The 23,042-nt window shown below is 46.5% G+C and overlaps 1 protein-coding gene across 5 annotated transcripts in view; it reads right to left on the bottom strand.

The window, feature by feature from the left end:
- Positions 1–23,042, bottom strand: part of GLI2 (GLI family zinc finger 2) — a 205,533-nt gene that overhangs the window by 21,659 nt on the left and 160,832 nt on the right. For all 5 annotated transcript variants that reach the window (XM_064434982.1, XM_064434984.1, XM_064434981.1 and 2 more), the window contains 6 exons: positions 17,817–18,019; positions 15,954–16,145; positions 7,058–7,259; positions 4,784–4,997; positions 3,289–3,402; positions 75–206 (listed from right to left, as the gene is read on the bottom strand). In XM_064434982.1, coding sequence (XP_064291052.1) covers positions 75–206; positions 3,289–3,402; positions 4,784–4,997; positions 7,058–7,259; positions 15,954–16,145; positions 17,817–18,019 — 1,057 coding nt within the window. The remainder of the gene's footprint in view (positions 1–74; positions 207–3,288; positions 3,403–4,783; positions 4,998–7,057; positions 7,260–15,953; positions 16,146–17,816; positions 18,020–23,042) is intronic.

Here is a 23,042-nt window from a genome sequence, read left to right as displayed (position 1 = left end):
TAGTGATAAAAAATGAGGACAAGTGCACAGAAACCCAAATTTATCGCTGGGGTTTCCTCCCAACCATTACTCACATGGACGAGCTGCTCCTGAGTGTCATATTCCTTTGTGCACCCTTCCCAGTGGCAGTTAGTCTCATAAATAACCTCAGGCTCCTGTTTACATTCATCCTTATCAAGATCTTCTTTCAGGTCTGTCAGATGCTCCTGCAACACATAACGGTGCATTGTATAAGGTGAACTTCTTTCATCTGAATTCCTCCGTCACTCATAGATTACAGGGCAAGTATCAACTGATCACAAAACCATGCTGGTTGTGGCTACATAACATCCACGATTACTGTGAAATAAGGAGCTACAGGGTTTTGGCAGAAGTGGATCAGAGCTGACAACAAAATATGAAACACCCCAAAGCCACTGTTGAAGCAGTGCCTGGATTCAGCTGGGTCATGGGCAGTCCCAGGAAAAACTGAAAAAAGGAAAGAGCTGACTTCTGACCTTTGGTTGTGCTCTTTGCTGGAATAAAACAACTAATCTGGGCAGAGTGGAGAAACGTGAGCATAAAGAAATCACAGGGCAGTCAAAAACCAGAGCCCACGCTCACTTGACATGGGCTGGGCAGGGGGTTCCTGTTTTCTGCATCTCTCAGGAGATGAGAAAATGATACCCAACCCAAAGATTTATGCCTGCAGGATGCTTCACAGGGACAAAGTGATGAGCTCTCAAAGCCCTTCTCTGAAAAGGGAATTTGGAAAGCTTGAGCAAGACCCAGCGAAGAGTAGGTTGCAGAACAGAGCTCGTGGGACTCTGGACTCATAAATGAGTTACTTTTATGCTGGGTACACTGTGAGGTCTCTCCTTAACTTCTCTGTCTAGCCAGCTCCTCAGTGCTAAATGAAGCACAGAAGATTTTTGTTATGGCTGCTATGGTTAAAGCATGGGCAACTACACAAGAGTGTAAAATACAACATAGTTAGTACAAATGTGAATAAGGAAAGCTGTCAACTCTGCATGCATCAATATCTGCACTACAGACAAGGCCATCAGCACCCAGTATTGGCTTGGGAATCTAGCAAGACAAAACCCTGCAGGTTTTGATCCTCTTCATTCCCTTTCCTCCCAGATACTACTGTTGCCTAGCACAAAGCATCCTGCCTCCAGGACACCTTCAGACTGAAGAGATTTGTTTTAATTAGCTCTTATTTAAAAAAAAAAAAGGATATTGCAAGGTGGCTCTTGGGACAGGAAACTGCAGTAATTTACAGAAAGACTTCTGGAGATTCAAACTATACCAGAGCCCAGAGCAATAGTCTGAAAAAGTTCAAACAGTAGATTTTTTTTTCCTGCCATTCTTATTTGGTTGAGCTTTAAACACTGATTTTTTTTTAATGTTTGTCTTTGTGCGAAGTTCAGTTCCCGGACAACTGTAATTTTCTACTAAAAATCTTACTTTTTTTATACTTACTGCTGGAAAAGCAGAACTGTAACAATTTAATTTGTTGAAAAGGATTGACTTGTTTCATTTCTAGCTAGTCCAATGCTAGTCTGAATCTGTACTGGAGCTCTCTTGTGGCACTGCAGAAGTTCAGTAACTCAGGTCCCTCATGCCTGGTACTTCACTGTGTCCCACAAATCTTGTCTGATTGTATTTTTTACAGCACAAGCCATCATGGGAGATACTGTCTTGTCAAGGACTGCAAACACCCAAACCACAACTCACATGAGGTGCTTCAAATGCAGCATTTCCAAAACAAAACATGCACGTTTTTGGGGATAGATAACTTCATAGTCAGCAAAAAGTGGATCAGTCAATTACTAACTGACTGTAACACAACTTTTCACCACAGTCTCCTGCAGAAAAGGAATTTCTAAATTTAATTAATTCTTCTTTCTTAGACCAAAGTAGACACCCACTATATTCAGCTTTTTAATCTGTTCTCCTTGCCAAGAACGGGCTTTTATATGGTACCTTCTAGTAATTTCCCAGTCAATAGTGAAATAGTGCAAGATGTGGAACCTACACGTCTCTTGGGGAATTACTTCACATACTGCCTCATTAGGAACTATTAGATGATCAGCGTGCATTTTCCTACCCCTAATTTCACCTTGCTATTCTAATAAAATCTCATTGCGTTACTTTAAGCTGCTCCATTCAGTGCCAATTTCAGTGTTTTTAAGGCCCAGTGGATAAAACCCCTGGAGGAGGGCTGCAGGGGTGAGCCAGGCTGGTGCTATCCAAGCACTCCCAAGCTGGGAGCAGTGCATGGAGGATGGCAGCCATTGAGCAAGCAGCTGTCTGTCCCACAGCTCCTCCACTAACACATGCTTTGAGAAAGCAAATGATGGCTTTCAAGTATTTTTTTTCATTTGCTGCAAGAAATAAACACATTGCCCTATTAGGCCAGGCGGTGGCCAGATTGGTTTTTCAGGGCATGTGATTTTGCAGCAGTGTGTAGATGCACTCCTAAACCCAAAGCTCCAGAGAGGTGCCTCTTTGCCCTAATCGTGCTGACTACAGCATGTTTATCTTTCCCTGATATGCTATCTTCATCAATTTTACCAGCCCCCTGATGACTGCACACGTTGCTGTCCCCATGCATCATGCTGAGACCTGCTCCTGAACCAGGGCAGAAGGAGAAATTTGTCATCAACTCTTCCATTCGCTTGACAATAACACGGCTTAGTATTTCATGACAATGAAGTGCCCAGAGCACTCCTGATAGTTTACAGTTGTGATAAAGGACGGTCAGATGGATACTGTCAGCCATTAAGCAGTTTGCAATCACAGGGCTCCAGAAAGAAAGCAAGGGCCTCTGGGCCCTTCTTGGTGTCAAATGTTGTGTCACCAGTGTAAAGGATGTTTCTCGGAGCAATTCCTTGTTGAATCAAGAAGTCGTCCTTTTTTTTGCAAGCTTTCTACCTACATGCAAGTTTCCCTCATAATCTATGTTTGCTCTGAGACACTAATGCTGCTTGCTTTGCAGCACAGAAAACTCAGACATCATTTTTACATTATTACACTTGATATATTTGCTCTCCTTTTTTTTTCCTACCCAAACACAGCAACAGCAAGCTGAGTCTCAAGTACCCATGGAATGCTTCACTCAGTCACTGCAGCTGTGCCCTGTCCCTTCCTGGGCTTTGTGCTCCAAGAGACACTTGCCTGCCTGGCAGATTTTGCTGGAGCAACCCAGTTACAACAAAAGATGCCAAGAGGATCATTCCCAAAGATGAGACCCAGCAGCTCACCACCTCAACCCCACAATGTGGCTCGCAGCAGGGAGGTTACCTGTGTGTTTGGGGACACTGGGGGCAAGCCCTCAACTTCAGTCTTGACTTTGCTGCGTTTGTTAATTACTGGATTGACGGTGCTGCTCACGGCCGACTCGCTGCTCTGCTTGCTCTAGGAAAGAAAACCAGGCAAGAAATGGCACGGGGGTTTGGGATGACACACAGACAGTGGCCCACTTTCTCACTGAAAACTAACTTTAAAATCAGTTAAGGTTGAACTTCAGGAGAGGCAGGGGACAGCAGGGTTGGACTGGGGCTCAAATCCAGCTCATGTGGGTTTGTGTAAGGCAGAGGGATGGGAGAGAGGGAAGAAGAATCAAGGGCAGCCCCAGCTTCTGCAGGCCCACTGGAGAGCTTGGCCTTACCACTGCTGCTCTGTTTCAGAGCAATCCAGTCCATGACATAGCCATCAATGCCTTATACAACCCCCACCCAAGCCAGTTTTATTTCTCAATGTGACAAAATGATCTGTTGAGAAAATGAATTCCTGGGGGAAGCAGGGGGCTCTGGTTAGAAGTGAGGGCTCTGGCATGCTGTGTCCATGAAAGACTATGTGTGTAATTTGCTAAGCTCTTAAAAAATAAGAACAATTTCAGGAGAAAAAACATCCCATTGTATGTGCATAAAATTGGAACATTAACATTTTAAATATTCTTGCTAATTGCTCAGGATTGGTCCTGCAAATTTTTAGACAGAGGCAGAACTCCTTCCAGCCACATTATTTTGTTAGCCAGTTTGTAAAGAGAAAACAAAACCAATCAATCAAATAACCTGCAATAACAGAGTTTGCAGTGCAGCAGCCATGAGAAACCCTAAAACAATAAACCAGTCTTAAAAGTTCAGTATGGTACTACTAAAACAACGATTTGAAATGGGAGTGACTTAGAGTGAAGTAAGTCTTTGGGGAGAAAAGCAACTGCAATTTAGACTTGGAAGGAATGTAAGTGGAAAAGAAAAATGATTAAGAATGTGCTAGGCATATTCACTAACCCAGTGCATGTGGAGGGGTTGTGCATACATATATGTGCTTGTGTGCTCACAGGTATTAGTAAGGATGCATTTAAAGGTGTGGGATCTCATTCCTAGTTTTAAAATCTGGCCCCTGGTTTTGCAAAATTTAGCAGTAAAAATCGACAGCAGGGACACATTGAGAGAAAACCTACTGAAAAAGAAGATTTCCCTCAATTTCATAGGACATAGTGTGTTCAAGGAGATTTCCTGCCTGGTGTGACCTTGCATATTGTGTTCAATACTTTGATGGACCAAGGCCTTTGGTTTCTGCAAGAGTAGGTGCAAGGAAGGGAGATGAATGCAAAATTTGTCTGTGACTAATTCAGAAACACTTGCCAGGAAAAGGAAAAAGCAACAAAAAGTGACAGAGTGAGTACAAAAGAGAATTGTTAAACTCCCACAATCACCATGAAGGGAAGCCCATGTCCCACAGAGAAGGTGCCTCCATTTCCACATGTGCCATGCAGGATGGCTGTCCCTACCTGGCTGGAGTCGGAGATGCAGTTGCTGTTGCTGCTGCTCTGTGCTGGTGATGGGTTCACAGAGATGACTGCCATGTGCTGCCGTGTGGGGAAGGTTGGGGACGGCTGGATCAGGGGAGGAGTGTGTCCAAAGGCTGAGCTCAGGCCTCTTTGCTGGGTCAGGATCTGCTGGTATGTCACGGGGTTAAGTGGGTGGGGGAAGCTGAATGCAGGACTGCAGCAATAGGAGAAAGAGAAATGATGAGGAGTTATTGTAAACAATATTGATCATATTAGGCAGTCACTGATTCAAGTTTGGCTTCTTGGAGACTCCAGGAACCAGGCTGCAATGCCCAGATAGATGCCTCCAATGCCAGGATAAGTGTGACTGCCTGCTTTACTGCAAAGTCATGATTTGATTTGCATGCGCCTCAGCAAACTTGTGAATCATTTTGACACAAGCATTACACTGATTGTGATTTCTTTGCTTACTGTGTAAAAAAACCCTTGGGAGTTCATAAGAGGATGGGACTTGGGCAAATCTGGCTTTGCAGCCCCTAAGGCTCCTGGGTTTTCCCAGGCATACCTCTTTTTCAAACTTGCAGCTTTGGGGTTATGCTAACCTGGATATGAAAAACAAGCATCACCTGGCTCACCTGCCACAGATTACAGCAGGAATAAATAAGTATCCACACTCAACACAGTCCAAAACCATGCAATTTACTCTGCATTCAGGTGAGGGGAGTGCTGGCTCAGGGGACTGCTGAAGCATGTCACCCTTCCTATGTAGGTCACTGGCTCATCTCCAATCTAGGTCAGCAGTGACCAGGAACACCACTCGCCCCGGCTGCTTGGGCAATAAGTGGGGCAACAGATCTGAGACAGGATGCAGCAGTGGGGAGCAGTAAAAGCAAAGCTCTGCTTTTGGAAAAAAGGGATTCAGGGGCAAGTCCACTGGGCAGAGAGAGAGAAGCACAGAGGATGCTCTGTGGTAACTCCAGATGTGTGATTCACAAACCATAGACTGCCCAAAAATTGATAATTTGCCACCTTCAAGAAATGGCTGCCCTCAACCTTTACCCTCATGGTATTTTCACCACTAAAACTGCCCAAGGTATGTGTGCTCAGAGAATAGGGCCATAATTAGAAACATGTTTAATAACCAATTTTGCTTTTGGAGAGACTATTTCATTCCTGCCTCTAAGATGCTGTTAAAATAATAAAAAAAAGTCTTTTCATACCAAATTTCTGGCAGTTATGCTGCTATATATGTTACCTATTATACAAATCCTGACATTTAGGATGTATTTTTAGAACATTGAGAAGGGGTTCAAATTCTTTATTATTAGTTGAGACTGAAAGTTGACCATTAGGTCAGACCCTGGACTCTACTGATTGGTTAAAAATATAAGGTCTTACTCTTAATGTCTGAGTATAAGTTGAGATGCTACAGGTATCTGCAGCAAATGACAAGAGGTAAAAACAGTAGAAAAATATGATTATCAGCTAAGAAGTTGCAATTTGTTTATGTCAGCCTTATGTTTGATTTTACTGTCAATTTCTAAATTATGCTGCTGGATAAAGTAGCTTACATAATTAATGCTACACTTATTAATAAGAACATCTCTGTTTTCCCCCACAAGTTTTAAGCATGCATAATTTTTGTAACCCTCTGCTTTGCAACATCAGTGTTAATTAGATCTAACATTTTTAACAGTTAAGTAACAAAAAGAATAATAACATTGTGAAACTTGGGTGAAGCAATCACAGTAGGGATTGACAACAGTCAGCTGCCTAATGTAAGTGCTTTTTAATTAAGATTTGAACAAAACTTTACTCAAGGGTTTAGATTTGGTTTAAATATGCTTTTAGAATTAGGCTCTTCTATCCACCCAGGCAACATTTTTTCTAAGAATGTGGGCCAGTAATTTGGAGAGTACTTTGGGGCAATCTCTTAAATCAGAGTGTTTCTTAACCAGTCAAACTGCTCACAATGAGCATTTTTAATGATAAATTTATTATCTGTTTCTGCTTGCAGGGAGGCATGATCATACTGTAATTACTGGAAACGTGGTAGCCAATAACCCCAACCCAGCCAAAGAAACCCCACCCCAAATGCCACAAAATACCCTTCCACATGCAATACCAGATGGGGGCTTTGATTTACTATGCTACACAGCCCTGATGCACAAAAGCAGAGGCTGCAAGGAAGGGAAGCTCTCCCTTGCTGGAGGATCATCCCTTCTTTCGTGCGGATGGTTCCTCGGCTGACTGGAGACGATCCCAGAGCTTTACCTGATTGTCCCGGCAGATAAATGGCCGTAGGAGCCACTCGCTGCTGAACTGCTCCTGGAGTTGTTGATATATGCCACAAGAGAGTTTGGGGAGGTCCTGATCATTGTCTGGAGATCAATGCTGGCATCAGAGAGCGGGGAGATAGACAGGGCTCGTTTCCGGCTTAATCTTGGAGTCACGCGCGGGCTCGAAAACCGGGACACTGCAGGAAAGAGAGGCTTTGTCAGACAAGACCAAAGGGCTGCTCCCTTCCTGCAAGTGGGCTGGAAGTGCTGAGAACTGCTGCACTCATGACTGCTGTGGGATGTTCAGGACCCAGGAGCAGCGCAGGGACCAAGTGCCCTTTGATGGGAAGTCTCTCTTCAGGGTGCTGAATCACAGGGGTCAGGCAGCGCCAGGAACACTCGTTTCCTTTGCTGTCCTCAGGGGATACAGAATCCTGTCCATCACCCCTTTTCATGGGCACTAAATTAACCTAAAAGGGAGAAGGCCTGCAAGGTTTCCATGAGCGCAGCCATGCCTGTTGACTCGGTGTCAGGAGCAGCAGGCCAGGGGAGCTGCACATCCAAGCCGGGTGCCCATTGCAAATGGTGAGTGCGTGCCTGTGCGCGGGGGGAACGGAAACCAAACGAGCATGAGCACAGTGCTGACCATCCAATTAATGAAGGAGGCGAGGCTCCAGAAACCCTGAAAGTAAATTAAGAGTTTTAAGAAAACCAATTTGGCAGCTCAGGCACAAAGTTCAAGCTCTCCCCCTCTGAGGGGACCTGCCAGTGCCTGGACCCTATTAGCAATTGTCAATCATTCAGGCATGAAGTAATTTCCAACCCTGCCAGACCCATTTATGGATCTGCAACATATGATGGGTTACTACTGTAAAAGTTTGGCATCCCTCAGTGTTTCAGCACTGCTAACTGGAACGACTGACTTCACCCACAGGAAACTCTGCCCAGGCCTGACCCACCTGCAGATCTCTAAGGTGGCGTGGAAGGGAGCTGCAGATGGGCCATATCACAACCTACCTCAGTACCAGGGTACCAGATCCAAACCCTGCCTGGAATGACTCATCCCTCCAAAACAAGCAGTGTTTGGATTGTGTATTTTAAAAAAATTAAAAATGTAAGGGTAAAATATAGCACTTGGCAATGGGCAATGGCTGGCAATCCCTACCATCCACCCAGGGGTGCAGGAGGGCTCAGCTGCTCCAGCTCCTGCCCTTGATGAGCACAGCAATGTATCATCACTTGACTTTTCCAGTGGTGGTCTCCCCAGAAAGCATGCTATGAGTTTATCCTATTAAATGCTGTGAATAAAACACCGAACTGCCCAGACAGGCAGTATGAGACATTTTCCTCTAGCTGGCTGAAGGCACTGATTTTGCCTGCTTATCACCAAATACAAGCCTGCCACTTTGTAAGAGCATGAACTTTCCATCCTGATGACAGAGCTGGTATGTGAGAGAGTGACTGGGATGTAGAAGGAGGTAAGATGTGTCCTGCTGGTGTGATCAAACAATTCCTTGATTTGTGTTGGCTCACAGGAGTCTGTGTCAGCATTTCATTGAGACCAGTGGCTGGGTTGCAGTGTCCCAGCTTCCACGTGACTCACCCGTGTACCAAAGTGGCTCTGCCATTACCATGGCTGGGTGCTGTGTAATCAATAGGGCTCAGTATCACCATCCTCTTAGTCCCCATAATGACCCTCACTGCACAAGATAAATGACTTGCCCAACACCTCACTGGAAATCCAAGGCTAAGTTGGTACTTGAACCAAGCACTCTTGTGACTTTTGTTCTACACTTAAGCAGCTTCAAGAGTTGCTAGATGCAATGCCTTTACTGAAAAACTGACAATTTTTCACTGGGAATTTCTCTTAAAAATCAGATTGTTGCATATATATTCAACACATTGTTACAATATTTTGTACAACTACATTGTGCAGCCTCACGGGGCAGAGAGGTGCTAGAAAACATGACTCAAAGATCAGGCAGCAAACAGAAAGGGCGGCAGTCTATAAAAAACACCCTGTGAGTGTTGAAACTGTGCCATGATTTGGAGGGACTAGGCTCAAACTTCCCAAATGCTTGCAGCTGGAAGACTCTAGCTCTATGTGACACTTCCCTGGAAGCTAGAAAAGATGCAGCCACTTTGTAGAGCCACTGTGGACAAAACCAAATTGTGCAAATGAACTTGCCTCAGCAAAGGCTGGCCCAAAAGGCTGAAATGGAGACTTCCCAAACTTCACATCTGGTTCCTGAAATCTGAGCCCTGCCAGAGCCCTGGAACAAACAACATGAAGGTTGCTTGGGCCTAGATTCATAATGGCCATAAGGAATCTTGATTCAATACATGCACCACAACCTGGAAATACCTGGGTACTCCTCCCAGTCCTCTTCAGCCACACTTCCTTGAGCAAGTTGCTGCTTTTCTGTGTCCCTATTTCCCAGTGTCATCTATTTAGATGAGCTCCTTTAGACAGGCTTGTATTTTATTCTGTACATACTGCACCAAGTGCGATGGGGCCCCATCTCAGATGAGTTGTCAGGATTTCTGTCCTACAAATAATATGCGTATTTCCAGATATAGATATTGCTTCCTGCATTTGCATTCCCACAGTCTCCTCCTTCTCTAACAGAAGGAAGCAGGCCAGATTTGACAGTCATATTTATCTCTGTTACTCCCACATCTCAAGGGAGATCTGTTTATTAATGTGCCACTTCCCTTGATAAATTACTAAATAGAAAGAAAAGCCTTGTACTCATTTCTCGCTCTTCCTTCACATGATTTATGCTCACAGTGCTGGATCAGCCATTGGTCCCCATTAATTTGCAGAGGGAAGAAGACCTGATGTCCAACAGAAATCTGGGCTTTAGCAGTGCAGATGACGTGGGCATTCCTCCCTGCTGCACACAGGTACGTAATTTTTCCCCCATGTAAAACTCTGTGGAAAGCTGTCAGATTATCAAGCTCTCCTGGGAATTCTCCAGCCCCAAACCAGTAATATGCATTGTGTTAGTGCCCACTCTAATTTAGATCCTGCAAGTACTGTGGGCTGTCTGAAATGTTTGATAGCAGATCCAATAGGTTGGGCTCATGCTTTACACGAAAGCCTCTTAGGTCTTGCAGGTTTCCACAGAAAGCTGTGACCTAAAATCGTGCTATGGATGAACAATTCTTCTCTTCTTAATGACAGCCTGCCCAAGGTGCCTGGGAATAGAATTGTCTGGGAAACAAAAAAGGAGTTTAGGCATTTTAGAAATGCTCACTAGTTCATTTAGGAAGAGAGAATATTTTCAAAATTATTATTCCAAAGCAGATTAACAACACTGGGATCGTTCTAAATAATAAAGTTTGCCTGATCTGAATCTCCTGATCCGAGGACATGGGGCATGAACGTTAAATGGTACCAGGCAGCAGCAGGTCAGCATTTGTGTGGCTGTACACAGCAAGGTGTCCAACACAGGCTGACTGACAGCCACTGGGGCACATAAGCGAAGTCCTCTGCTGCCTGAGGTCCAGTGTTGTTCCAAAAGAAAAATCACACACAACTCTTCAGCAGGGACTGTGCCCAGAGAAGTAACTAAAGGCGGAATCCATTTTTCAGACACACAGATGGAAAGCTTTGGGAACATTTATCACTAACACTCCTCTCTCCTCTCCCCTTTAAAAATGCCAACTTCTCAAAACAAACAGGATTAATTTAAAGAATTTTTGATGTCTGGAAATATGTCGGGGGAAGTCCCCCAGGCAGCTCAGAGCTGGGAGGAAAGTCTACATTTCTTTGCTAGGAAGGAAAGAGTATCCTTGGTACTTTCCTGTGGTGCCTATGAATTATCACATCCACAAGTTGCTCAGAAACTGGGACACTCCTCCCAAATTTAGATTAATCCACAACAGGCCAGTGATGACCAAATGATCAGCTCTTACATGTGGCAGCTTGTGGACCAACTCTGGTGCCTCATGCCAGTGCCCAAGGCCAGGATCAGATCCCGACTTGTCTGGGAGGTGGGAGAAGAGGTTCCTGCTCTGACCACTTCTGTGGCCGTGGGCTATCAGAGGGATTCTACAAGAGATGTTTTCTTCTGGAGTGAGGATTCAGACCTTATGTCACACTAGGAATAGTGGCAGCAAAGCCCTCCTGAAAGGAAACGCCAGGCACTCAGTGGGAGCTCCCTGGAGGCTCCTCCAGGGTAAGGAAATTTCAGGCAACCCTTTACAGACAAACATGTTGCTGTGATCACAACAGCACAGGATCATCAGGGGCATGTGCTCCCTCCTAACAGACGAGCCTGTAAGGCACATGGGCTGCAGATGGCTCACACTCTGCTTGCTCCCCCTCCCAACTCATTGAAACCTGGCCAGAGCCACTGCTTCCCCTCCATCCCCTGGCCAAGCCCCAGGATAAATACTGTGTTATCAAAATGGTCCCTCTTCCTCACCATTCACCAAGAAAACTCCATCCGAAGTGTACAGAAATACCCCCCCCTCACTCCCATCATCAAATTAAAACCAAGGGCCCCATAAAAACACAGGATGGTCCCATAACTGATAAGCGGCAATAAACTACAAACACTCTTTGTGTAACCAGTTCCTTATTCCCCTCTCTCCTTCTGCAGAGGCAACACACCTCTTTTTTAGACTGCAGCAGATGCTGGACATTTGTTCTGGCACCAGACACTGCCCTGGGACCCTTCTTTCTTCTCTCCATAGGCTGATCAACTTTGCAGTTCAAGGAATACTAATGCTTCCCTCAAATCCTAGCTGAAAGACAAGGCTGCATTCTTCTACTCCCAATCCACAAGGTAACTGTTTAGTCGACCCAACTTGCATATGTAAATTGAATTCTTTAGAAACCAGAGTGCAGCAGGATTCCAGACACAGCACTTATGGGGTGCTCTGGGACTTTTGCTCTCTTCTGCACATATTTTTCTGGGGAGGAAAACAGCACTGCTGGCTAGAAATGGGTGGGAAATTGTTTCCCATTCTCTGAACCTTTTCTGTGATTTCAGCAAGTTTCCATTCTATGCTGGGACAAAGAAAACAGCAAAAAAAAAATAAAAATAGGCCTTTGAGAATTTTTAAGGAAGCGACTACAGCGCGCCGTCTACCCAGAGTAGCCAACAGCTGGCTTGGTTGGGAAGTCATCTGTGATCCAGCACATCCAGCCTGCAAACCCAGGGCTGCTGTCCCTCCAGCCCCAGGGGAAGCACTTCCTACCTAGGTCCCCATGAGGCTTGGCTCTCTGCTTTTGTCCTGATGGAGCAGTTGCTCCACAGTTGCTCTCTCCTGCTGGACAGAGTCCCGAGCTCACCTCTCCCGGCCACGTGCCAGTGGACTGCAGTCACCACCCAGCTGCACTGCCAGCCCTGCTCCTTACCCTGCTGGCTATTAAATCATTTCCTTCAAGGAGAAAGGCTCCAACAACACTGACTGAAAGAGGCTGGTGAAGCTGAATCACTGTTTGATTTGGGGAAATAAAGTCCTGCTTTGTGATTTGCCCACATGCCAGGCAACTGTGCCAGCTGCTGGCCTGCTGGCTATGCTGCACTGAACAGAGCCTTTTCCCTCTTAAACTGCTGATTGTGAATCAAGACATTTGTGACACCATTTGTGGCACCAGGCAGCAAGAAACAGGGCAGAGATCTCCTCGCTAGCTCCAGAACTGGACAAAATGCAATGACAGCATGGCAGGGTCATCCCTGCTATTGGTGACTGTTGCACAAACACATCTATACAGCCTTCCTGTGTGAGGGACTACCTTGGACCTAACTTGTGCTCAAGGTATTTTTTTCCCATTCCCTTATTCAGCCTGAACAACCCAATCACTCTCTCAAAGCTGTGCAAAGTGGTGGACTTAAAGATGATCTCTAATTTCCACCCTGGCCCTATTCCAAAGATCTGGATCTTGCTCCTAAAGCTGCCACTACTTGGCTCACTGGTCTCCTTTTCCTTTGTGGTCTCCAGCAATGAAATGGCTTTGCTTCATACAGCACTTTGAGATCTACTGGTGTACAGGGCTAGAACAGCAGCAGCATTGAGTCAGTGTGGATGTTGTGACATTGGAAAGTTATTAATTTTTTATTTGAAAGTATAAGCTTTCCAGAAAATGGGATTAAGCCTGGATTCAAATTCCACTCTTGGATTTTGAGTCCCTGTTTGGATGAGGAAAAGGAACAGGAGAACCAACTGAACGGTTCTTTAGTCTCCACTGGGACTGGCCTGAACACCACAGCAATCTGGTACATAAAACTTAAATCTGGTCTTTAACTTCTTTACCTTTAACAACTTCTAGCTGTACACTGAAAATCCAGCAGAGATGCAGCTCTGGGCAGCCCAGTTCAGTCACCATGTGAACACTCAGCAGACCTGGCACAGGGTTGGCATCCACAAGCTCCAGCTGACATTTATATCCTATTACTTTTCTTGACATGTGATGGAGTGAAAAACACTGACAAACCCATGAAGGCACTAAGAAATTATCTGAGAAATGCAATTACAGGAACCAGAAAAGCACAGGTATGTGTCTGTGGAAGAACCACCATAACCAGTGTCCACAGCTCCCATGGACCAGCCTGCAGATGTTTGGAAGTGATGTGACACTGAAAAGACCAGATTTAATATATGCTTATCTCCTGCTTTTCCTTTTGCAGATGCCAGTGTTATCACAGATGAATGATGGTGCTGCATGTGGTTTAACAAGAGCTACCTGCATTTTCAGCTAATTCAACTAATTCTTGTAAAGTTTCTGTGTTCCCAGCCTGGGAAGAAAAGGGCTCTCTGAATGACAGATGCAGCGAGGTGGTGACTCACTGGGGGCTTATGCATGCTACTGATATTCTTGTCTCAGAAAAACACCATAAGAGGATACTTTATTAAATTATCTGTTCAACTATTTACTTTTAGGCCCAGCTGATTCAAATTTTTGAAATAACTTTCTAAAAAGAGAAGGAGACACTGTCTCCTCATCGAGCATTTCAGAGCCATCCATTTTACTCTCTGCTTTAATAATGTACAATTTTCTCTTTTCTCTGGATGATGGATAAACCCAGGCACATGGACTGGTACTGGACTGGTGCTCTTTTACACATTCTTAAAAAGTAGTGTCTCGTGCCACATTCTCTTAATGTTTGAAAGTTTCCATCTCATGCAGAACACATGAAGGCCCAGAAAACATTTTCCAGTTAATCACCAACAAAGCTTTTTCAAAAGATCGTAATAAATTCTTGGTGAGCCCTGGCTCTGCAGTGAATCATGGTTATGAGCTTGGCTGCAGGAAACTGAGACCTTTGATACATGATTCGCTCTAGAGCTGTTTTCAGGAGAAGGCAAACAATATGAGAGTCTTCTGCCAAGGGGAGTATCTCAGTACCTCAGATAAAGATTGATCTTCAGCAAACCAGAGGATGAGCATCTTGGTGTGCTGGGAGCCAGCCTGTACCACCATGAAAACAGTTGTGTTTGCTTCCCTCACTGGTTGTTTATCTGGCACTTCAGTGAGGCACTGCTGGTCAGAGATGGACTAATAAGGAGGCAAGGAGGAAGGAGTCTTGTTCATGAGCCCGAGGAGAACTTGGCAGGGCTTGTTTGCACCCATCTGCTACAACCACAGGCATTAACCCTTGGGAGAGAATACAGAGCAGTCTTACTGACCAGATGCTTTGCAGCAGAGAAGCCTGGGATATATTTTGGGTATTAGAGGGTAGGATGGTACCAAGGAGCTTGTGCTCTCTCTGACTGGGATCCAGGTTCCAAATTAATCTAGGAACTGGCAGCACAAAATGACTGTTCAGGTAACACCTCCACAGCAGCCACAGATGAGAAACTGTTTTTTCCATTAGAAGTATCTGTAAACTCCCATCACTGAACAGCCAGAACAGCTTTTATCATTCTAAACCAGTCACTTTATGAAGCAGCAAGACCGCAAAGTCTTTCATCTTAAAAAGCTCAACAACAGAAACTTTGAAGCGGTAATGAAATGATGCAGATCTCCCCTCCAAAAATCGTAATGGTCCACAGGCAAATCCAAAGAATCCCAGGAAACAAGACGCCGAATCTGAAAGTTGAGCTGAGATCTCTCCTTCTTGCAGCAGAAGTAATCCCCAAACTGCCCTCTGTAATATCTGTACAACCCCAGTTCTTGCAAGATGTAGCATGAAGTGAAAGGAAAGACATTTCTAACAGCTCTAAAAATCATTTGGACATCATATATGCTTCCAGACAGACTCTTCCCAGAACAGCAGTCAGGCCACAGGGGTGACTCAGCACTGCAGTGCCTAACATGACTCTATTTCTTCCTCATGTAGCCAGGAGAGAGAGTTTTCTGAGTTTATAACACACAATGCTATCACAAATACCACATTCCTGCTTTTTTAAATTTCCTTGCTCAAAGTACTATTATATTCTTTCCACTGTGTCTCCCCATTCAGGTATTTTCTCTCCTTGTGGACCTGAGAGGTCCTAACCAAGATGAGATGTCCACTGTGCCTAGCACAGCTTTGCATGCACATGGCCCAACTTCACCCCAGGCACCAGGCAGGCAAAACACAGGGTGGGATGGGGAGCTAGAGATGTAACTTGTCCCCAGACATGCTCTGGTCACCCATGGTCAATGCAGCGGGACAGCAGCAATGCCCAGCTTGCTGGACCAGCCCATCTCCTACCCATGCTGCAGCCATGCCATCCTCCCTAAGAGACCAGAATGTACCTATTTTAAGTTATGTATATTTTATATATACTTACGGAACGAGATGACCTTTTAAGCCAAAAATTATAGCGCAGTGCCCAAAGGTTCCAGCAGTGCACACTGACCACAGTCAGCAACCTCCACCTGGAGAGCAGTCCCATCCATCCTTCCCAAAATTTCAGCCATGCCAGGAAGAACCCAAGCTGCTACTCACCATCCACGGGGCTGAGGTAATCATGGAGGTGGGCTGTGCTGGCTGCTCCCCCGCCCTGCATGAGGAGGTCCCCATAGGGGTTTGGGTGGCCGGCCATCAACGTCATTTGGTGGTAGTAGTCAGCAGGGTTGGCTCCCGGTGGTGGCGGGGGCAGCCCGAAGAGGCCTCGTTCCTTCAGGTGCTCATGAGCCACTGTTGGAGCAGCAGGCGAGGAGAGAAACATGGGGAGAAGGTTCCCACTGCAGTGTTAGACCTTGGAGCTGACGCTGGCGGCCCCGGCTCCCCCCGCGCCCCCCGCCAGCCCCAGCCGCGCGGCTCCGCGCGTGACGTGCGCCTGGGCGTGCTTCTGTGGACAAAGGAGACCAGGCTGGGGCCTCTGCATTCCTCCATTTCCGCAAATTTATAAACAATCTCTCGTTCCCCCTTCTAATAATCCTCCCGTTCGGACGCAGCCAGCACCCCTGGGAGGGGGGAGAGGGCCCAGGCTGCCGACAGCAGTAACCCTGTCAGCATTAACATCCCTGCCTATTAGGAAGGAAAGACAAATGCAGCCCAGTTCCCGATAGCAGCGTGAGGAAATTAAAGCCAAGGTCTAATGCATAGAACTAGGTTTAGTGTCTGGCAGCATAAAACCATTTTGGCTGCCAAAGCCAATTACACTCACTTTCTCCCAGCTGTAATTTTTCAAACCTGCCTCCCCACCCGCTTGCCCCATTAACTTATTTACCACCACCTTAAACAAGAGGGAAAAAAAAAAAGGAGGAAAAGAAAAGCAACCCAAAATGCAATGCCTTTCTTCCACAGCAAACAATGAAACTGGTTTTGGAAGGAGAGGACAGGGCAGAACACACACACACACAAGCCATCAGACTCTCTCTGGCGGGTGCCTGAGAGCTCGAATGACGTATTAAGGGGAGGGAAGAAGACATATGCATGTCCCCATCACTATAGTGATGTTGTTTTAGCCACACAAGATAGTTTTATGCTGCCAGATACTAATCCAGGGGCCTTGCTGCTCTCTGGTGCACTTTGCTTTGCAGTGTTGAAGGGCTGCTGGCCCCTGCAGCAGCTTGGGAGCCAAGGGATGTTGGGATTTGCTGGGCATGCAGAGACCAGGTCCCCAGCTATTCCCTGGGCACTGAGCCAGCCACCTGCAATGGTGTAATGAAGCTCTTCTGACGAAGTAAGGCATGACTTACACCTAGCCAAGTGAAAGCAGTGTTGTGCATTTTCTCCTTTCCCTGCTGGATGTCTTTGTCCCCAGCTCCCCAACCTGGGGTCTGACAGGGCTCAAAGAACATGATCACCACTGCCTGCACCCAGCACCAACTCCCCACACATCCTTGCCTTCCCTGAAGGTTGCTGCAGAGCAGCTCAGGAGTAAGGAGGAAGAAAGTATGGCCCCTCGCCTTCACTCAGCAGCCACGCTGACCCCAGACACAAAGCCAGCAGCGGATAACCCAGCTGGCGTTGTCTCCTCTGTAACATCAGTCTCAGCCAGGCCAGGCAGCCAGAACAACTGTGACCCTCTCTGGGGAAAGCTGGGTCTCAGTAGAGACATAAGAACAGGGAAGCTCCTAAGAGAGAAAGAGAGCGCTGAAGAAAGGAACGTACTTTAAGCAAAATATTTATAATATGATCCAGCAGTAATAGCTATTCTCACGCTCTGCTTTCTCAGTGCGATGATGCAAAACAAATGTGTAGTTAAAGGGGGAAAAAAAAAAAAAACAAAAAGAAAAAGAGACAGCTCTCCCACTTCAGAGAGCAGCTGCGGAGTCTTTGCAGCTGTAAATCCCCCGGTTTTAGGGAATTTCAGTCTTGGTGAGCTACAAAATCGCTGCAGTACCAGTAGCAGTGTCTTACCGTCGGCAGGACTGAGGCCCCTGGCAGCAGAGATGACGGAGAGCGTGGGGCTGCTGTGCACAGAGCGGAGGTAGTGCTCCATGTGGGGTGCCACGTAGGGGTGAGGGGGGCTGAAGGGCGACTCGCCAGGCCCGGCGGGGTGCGGAGACAGGCGGATGAGGGAGATGTCGGAGATGACAGGGCTGCCGCTCAGAGGAGGAGGCCTGGGAAGGGAAACAGAGACATGCTGTCACTCACAGCCACCCAGAGCAGGCACAACTGCTTGCCACCCCTCTCCGTCCTGCCCCACCACCTTCGCCCACAAGAGAGGAGCTCAAGCACATAGCAGGACAATCCGCTCTTCTTGGCATAGGCAGAGTCTGAAGTTCCCAAGATTCCTGCGGACGTGCACCAATATCGCACTAAATATGTATTTGTGCAAGGTGGCTCACCCCAACTGGGCTGCTGTGGAAAGGGGCATGAGCTGCTTTAGGCAGTGCCTGCACATTGAGGAGGCATGGAACACACCGTGTGCTGGAGATCCCATCCCATCTCCTTGCACAGGGAGGCTGGCCACACAATGATATTTGTGTGGGGTTTGCAAGCCCCTCGCTGCCCCTGGATATCCAGATGTTTAGTGCTGCCATGTGCAGAAAGCCCTAGACAGGGAAGTCTGTGCAAGGATGGAAACGTTGCAAGGAGAACTTATGTGATGTTGAGCTGTGCTGTGCTCAGCCCAGCATGCGTGGCTTGGCCCGTGCTGGTGCAGCAGCCCCACCTCCTGCGTCCATCATGGCCAGCACAAACCTCCTTGACAGGCTGGTGGTACGGTTCAGAGGGCAAAAGTTCATGAGAGGTTTTACTGCATGCTTTCTGGGGGCCACCTCTCTTAAATCCCTCAGATCTTCCCCAGGCCAAGTGCTACCTGAGAATAAAGTCAGTAAATACTGAGGGATTCAGCAGGTAACAAAAAAACGTCACATGCATGTTTTAGTGCTTGAGCAGTTTTTTGAAGGGTGAACAAGGATGGAAGAGAAAGTCTGCAGACTTCTCCCAGACACGTGCCCTACGGTACCCTCCAGCCTCTTAGACAAACCACAGAGGCTGCAAAGGAGAAAAAGTTACTCATCCTGACCTGAGAAGCAGAAAATCTGAGCTAGACACCAAAGGAGGCAGAGCTGTCATTAGGCAAAATAAAAGAGCAAAATCTGCTTTGTATTAGCTCTCTCTGTACTCACAGACTGCTGGAAGCAGAGCTGGTGTTGACACACAGGTCACAGCAGGGACAGCATTTGTCCCTGACTGGGTGCTCTGGCAAAGCTGAGGGAGATGGATGTGCACCCCCATGGGGCTGCACCCTGAGCACAGAAAACAACAGGGATTTGGAGGTCAGGATCTGGGACGTGGGCTGATCTAAGGGGAGGTATTACAAAGGCCTTTCACTAAGACTATCCAAATATGCCATTAGTGAGTGCATGTAAGATGTGTCTCTCCATGCACAGACAACCACAAACATGATGGTCTGAGCAGTTTCAACACGCCACGAACACCTCAGGATCTCAGTCCCACCCTGCCTTATCAACAGTTCAGGTGCATTTTAATTTATTTGTAATACTTGCATATCAACAAAACCACAGAGAAATGTAATATAAGTTTGCAGACTTATTCAGCAATTTAACAAGCATGTTTGTCTTTGTTTGATCTTCTGTGTGTTTCTCTGTCTTTCTGATAAATTAGTAAACCTTGTGGCTTTTTGAACACTTTCTGCTGATGGGTAGTAAATTAAATGCCTTCTGAAATATTTATAGTTCAAAGTACTTTCCTGTAGCAATGCACTCTGTGGCTTGGTGGTGTGAAATACCAGGCAGTGAAAACCTGTCACACATAAAGGCTTTGTGGAGATGCACAGCCACCAAAACAGGTGGCTCATCAGACCCAGGCCGGGCTTTTGCCAGAGAAACACCCACCAGCATCGACCCTGTTTTCTTTCATGACACTGAAAGACAAACTGATGATGGCATGGCTATTTCAGACCTCATAACCTCCCCACCTGTGTTGCCTTGGCCTTCCATTACCAAAATTATGGGGTGACCAAAGTCACTCCCTGGTGCCTCTCGCCATGACGTCAGCCGTGGCGGCGGCGAGCTCAGGAAGCTGCAGCCGAGGCCGCTGGGGCTGGTTTCTGTCGAGGCTGCTAATAAAGGCATCCGAGCACGGAGCCGACCAATTTATTTCTACCGGGGAGGAGGGAGAAGTGAATCAAAGTCTCTGTTCCAGATTTAGTTTCAATTCATTTCTAATAATCTCCACCGCCTCATCTGGAAAAAATGAAACAGGATTAAAAAAAATGATGTCATTAAGAAAACATCTGACTAATTTTTCTTCTGACGAAGACTTAATATAAGTGAGGGGCGATGTAAATTAAAAGCAGCCCCAATCTTCCCTGGGCCACAGAGCCTGCCTTAATACATAAGCCATGAAAGAGGTTTTCTTACATATACAATAAGTTCCCTCTTTCATCAGTACTCACAGCTTCTCCCAAAAGGGTTGTGAACTTCTTTGATGCAGTCCTGGAACTATGTATTACCAGGTTTACGAGCCTTTGGAGCCTCTGCTGATCAAACTGTGAGGCCGACATCTAAAATGCGTATAACAATATGAAGGGTTTGCTGTTCATTTTCTCTGTGCTAAATTAGGCAGAAATGCTGTAGTCCCTCAGAATAGGAAAACTCCACCCTGAACAAAGAGGTAACACTGGGAAAAAGATCAAGAATTTCCCCCAAATGCATGCAGCTGGAAACGCAGCTGGTGTTTGAACATGAGGTTGGCCCTGTGCACAAAGACTGGGCTAGAGAGTAGGCAGCTCCTTATGGCTCTGCTTAAAGCCTGTCCTTGCTCACTGGTCCATTTGTGGACTAGGACAGCCATGCTCCCATCAAGGTCTGGCTCCTGTGAGCCCTCCCAGGCAGAGATCACCTCTCACTCTTGTACACCTACAATTCTAGCAAAACAACATCCCACACTGCAGCATGTCACAAAATAATGTGGCTTCCAGGAGCTGCCTCCCAGGAACAACTTACTCAGCCAGGGGCATCCTCTGCTCCTAACTCCCCAAAGGTTTGACTTTTTCCCCACTGCATTATTTCTTATCTCATCCCACACTGAGCCATCGCATTGGCTCTAAAACAACACAGTGAGAGGCAGCTGTATCCCCACAGGTCTGCTCCTTGCAGAGACCATCACATCCTGCTCTTTAGAGGCAGTGGATGAGTGATGAAGCAGTGCAGGAGCAAGGCAGCTCTGTCCCCATGTCCAGCTCACATCCAGGGCATGCACGGCTCTCCATGCCCATGCCCCAGACCCTGCAGTGGGACAGCCTTCAGCTTGGTGTGGTGCAATGCAATGAAACCATGGTGCCAGAGCTGTGTTCTTCAGCCTGTCCATAGGGCTCTCTGTCCAGACCTCTGCTAGCCATGTCACTGCCCACTTCTTTCCTGGATCCCATAGATAGCATGAGGAAAACACTCCACTGCCTAAAGGGAGAGCTCCTAGCTTTGCTGAACACAATGCTATAAAAATGTTGCTGTCTGCAGTGGGATGAGGGATTTCACCTGACCACATATATATCTGGAGAAAGTGGGATTCTGGTTTTCAAATAGGCTAAGGGAATTGGGTGTCCAAACACCATTAAATTTAATGTGAGCCAAGGGCCTGTTTTCCCCGTGGCTCTAGCAAGAAGCCCAGGCTCTATAATTAATGCTCAGAATTTGTAGAGCAATTTGCATCTCTGACGAAGCACATGAGCCTGGATTCATTTCCTTCCCCACCCAGGAGAGGCTTTTCCTTTGCTGCTCTTTAACAGAGGGATGCCACCTCAGAGCTGCAGGGCCTTGTGGTGGTGCTGGGGGCATACAAGCTACTAAAGGCTTTACAGAGCAGATCTTTACCAGTGCAGTGGATGACCCCTCTGGGAGAGCAGAAATCCTGGCACAATTTACCTGGCTTCAGCCGCCTGTGGAGCAGAACTGTGGGGCAGTGGTAACACTTGACAGCAGAGGAACACAATCAGCAAAAGGAGAGATACCAGCATCTGAGACATGACACACACTGCCTGTGGGACACTTGGAGACTTCTGGTGCTTTCCCAGGAGCTGATCACTCTGTAAGAGCCCTTCACTGGGGAAAAGAGATCTGCTTAATTTTCTTGCCTCTTGGGTTTTGCTGAAAGGAGTGACAGCTCATCTGGAGCTCTGCAGTCTCATCCCAAAGTCTGGGGGAAGGAGCTGGCAGCTTCCTTTGAAAACTGAGGCAAAGAAACCTCAGCCCATGATTTTCAGTAAGGAACAGCAGCATTCTCCTGTGCGTGCCTTGGAGCCTGGCAGGTGCTTGTCTTCAATGCCACTGCCTGATGCAGTGCTGAGAAAGAAGCCTTGTGGTCCCATGGCAGAGGAGCAGCATCCTCTCTGAGGAATTGGGCTGGGCTCCTGGGAAGGGAAAACCTCAGGAACTGGCAAAACCAGTGTTGGCTGCTATGAAAAGGGCCTTGGGGTGACTTTTCCCGCTCTCCCTCAGTGGATATGCATCAGCAATCCCCAAATCTTGCGTGACGAAGATGAGGCAACATCTTGCCACTGCTGTGAGCCTGCAGCCTCTGCAAGGGGCACTCAGCAATGAATGTAACAGTTAAAGAAGTTGCACATTTCTGAAATAATCTCCATCAGTTAAATAAACCCCAGAAAAATGTGGACAATTACCAAGCACTAATGTTCCATGACTACTCTAAACTAATACTTATGTGACAAATAAATTCATTCTGCAGAAAACAAAGGGCTGAATACTTTTCCATACGCTTAATGGAATATGGACACTTGAAGGCAATTGTTTTGCACTACAATAAAGAAACGCATAGCTGCTAAATAGACATAGAAGCAAGGAACAGCACTACTCATGGGGAGGGGTATCATACTCTGGTAGAGTTTTGCTATTAAAAAAAGCAACTTTTAAAGCAAACAACAATTTTTAAACCCCACTCTTCAACCTCAAAACTTCCTTTTGTTTTGTTTTACACAAAACTTCCTAGCCTGTTTTTCCAAGTCCTGTGTACCCAGAACACCACCTTTGAAGGAGATGGAGGAAAGCCATACAGATGACTGAAAAACGGACTGCTGTCATGGCAGACACTGTATGGATGGGATGCCAAAGCTGTATTCAACAGGAAACCTAAAATGCCCCAGGATTCATGCTAAAT

Source organism: Passer domesticus, chromosome 10, assembly GCF_036417665.1.
Source record: "Passer domesticus isolate bPasDom1 chromosome 10, bPasDom1.hap1, whole genome shotgun sequence".
Taxonomy (NCBI): Eukaryota; Metazoa; Chordata; class Aves; order Passeriformes; family Passeridae; genus Passer; species Passer domesticus.
The sequence above is the reverse complement of the archived record's forward strand: the minus strand, read 5'-3'. Positions and strand labels throughout refer to the sequence as shown.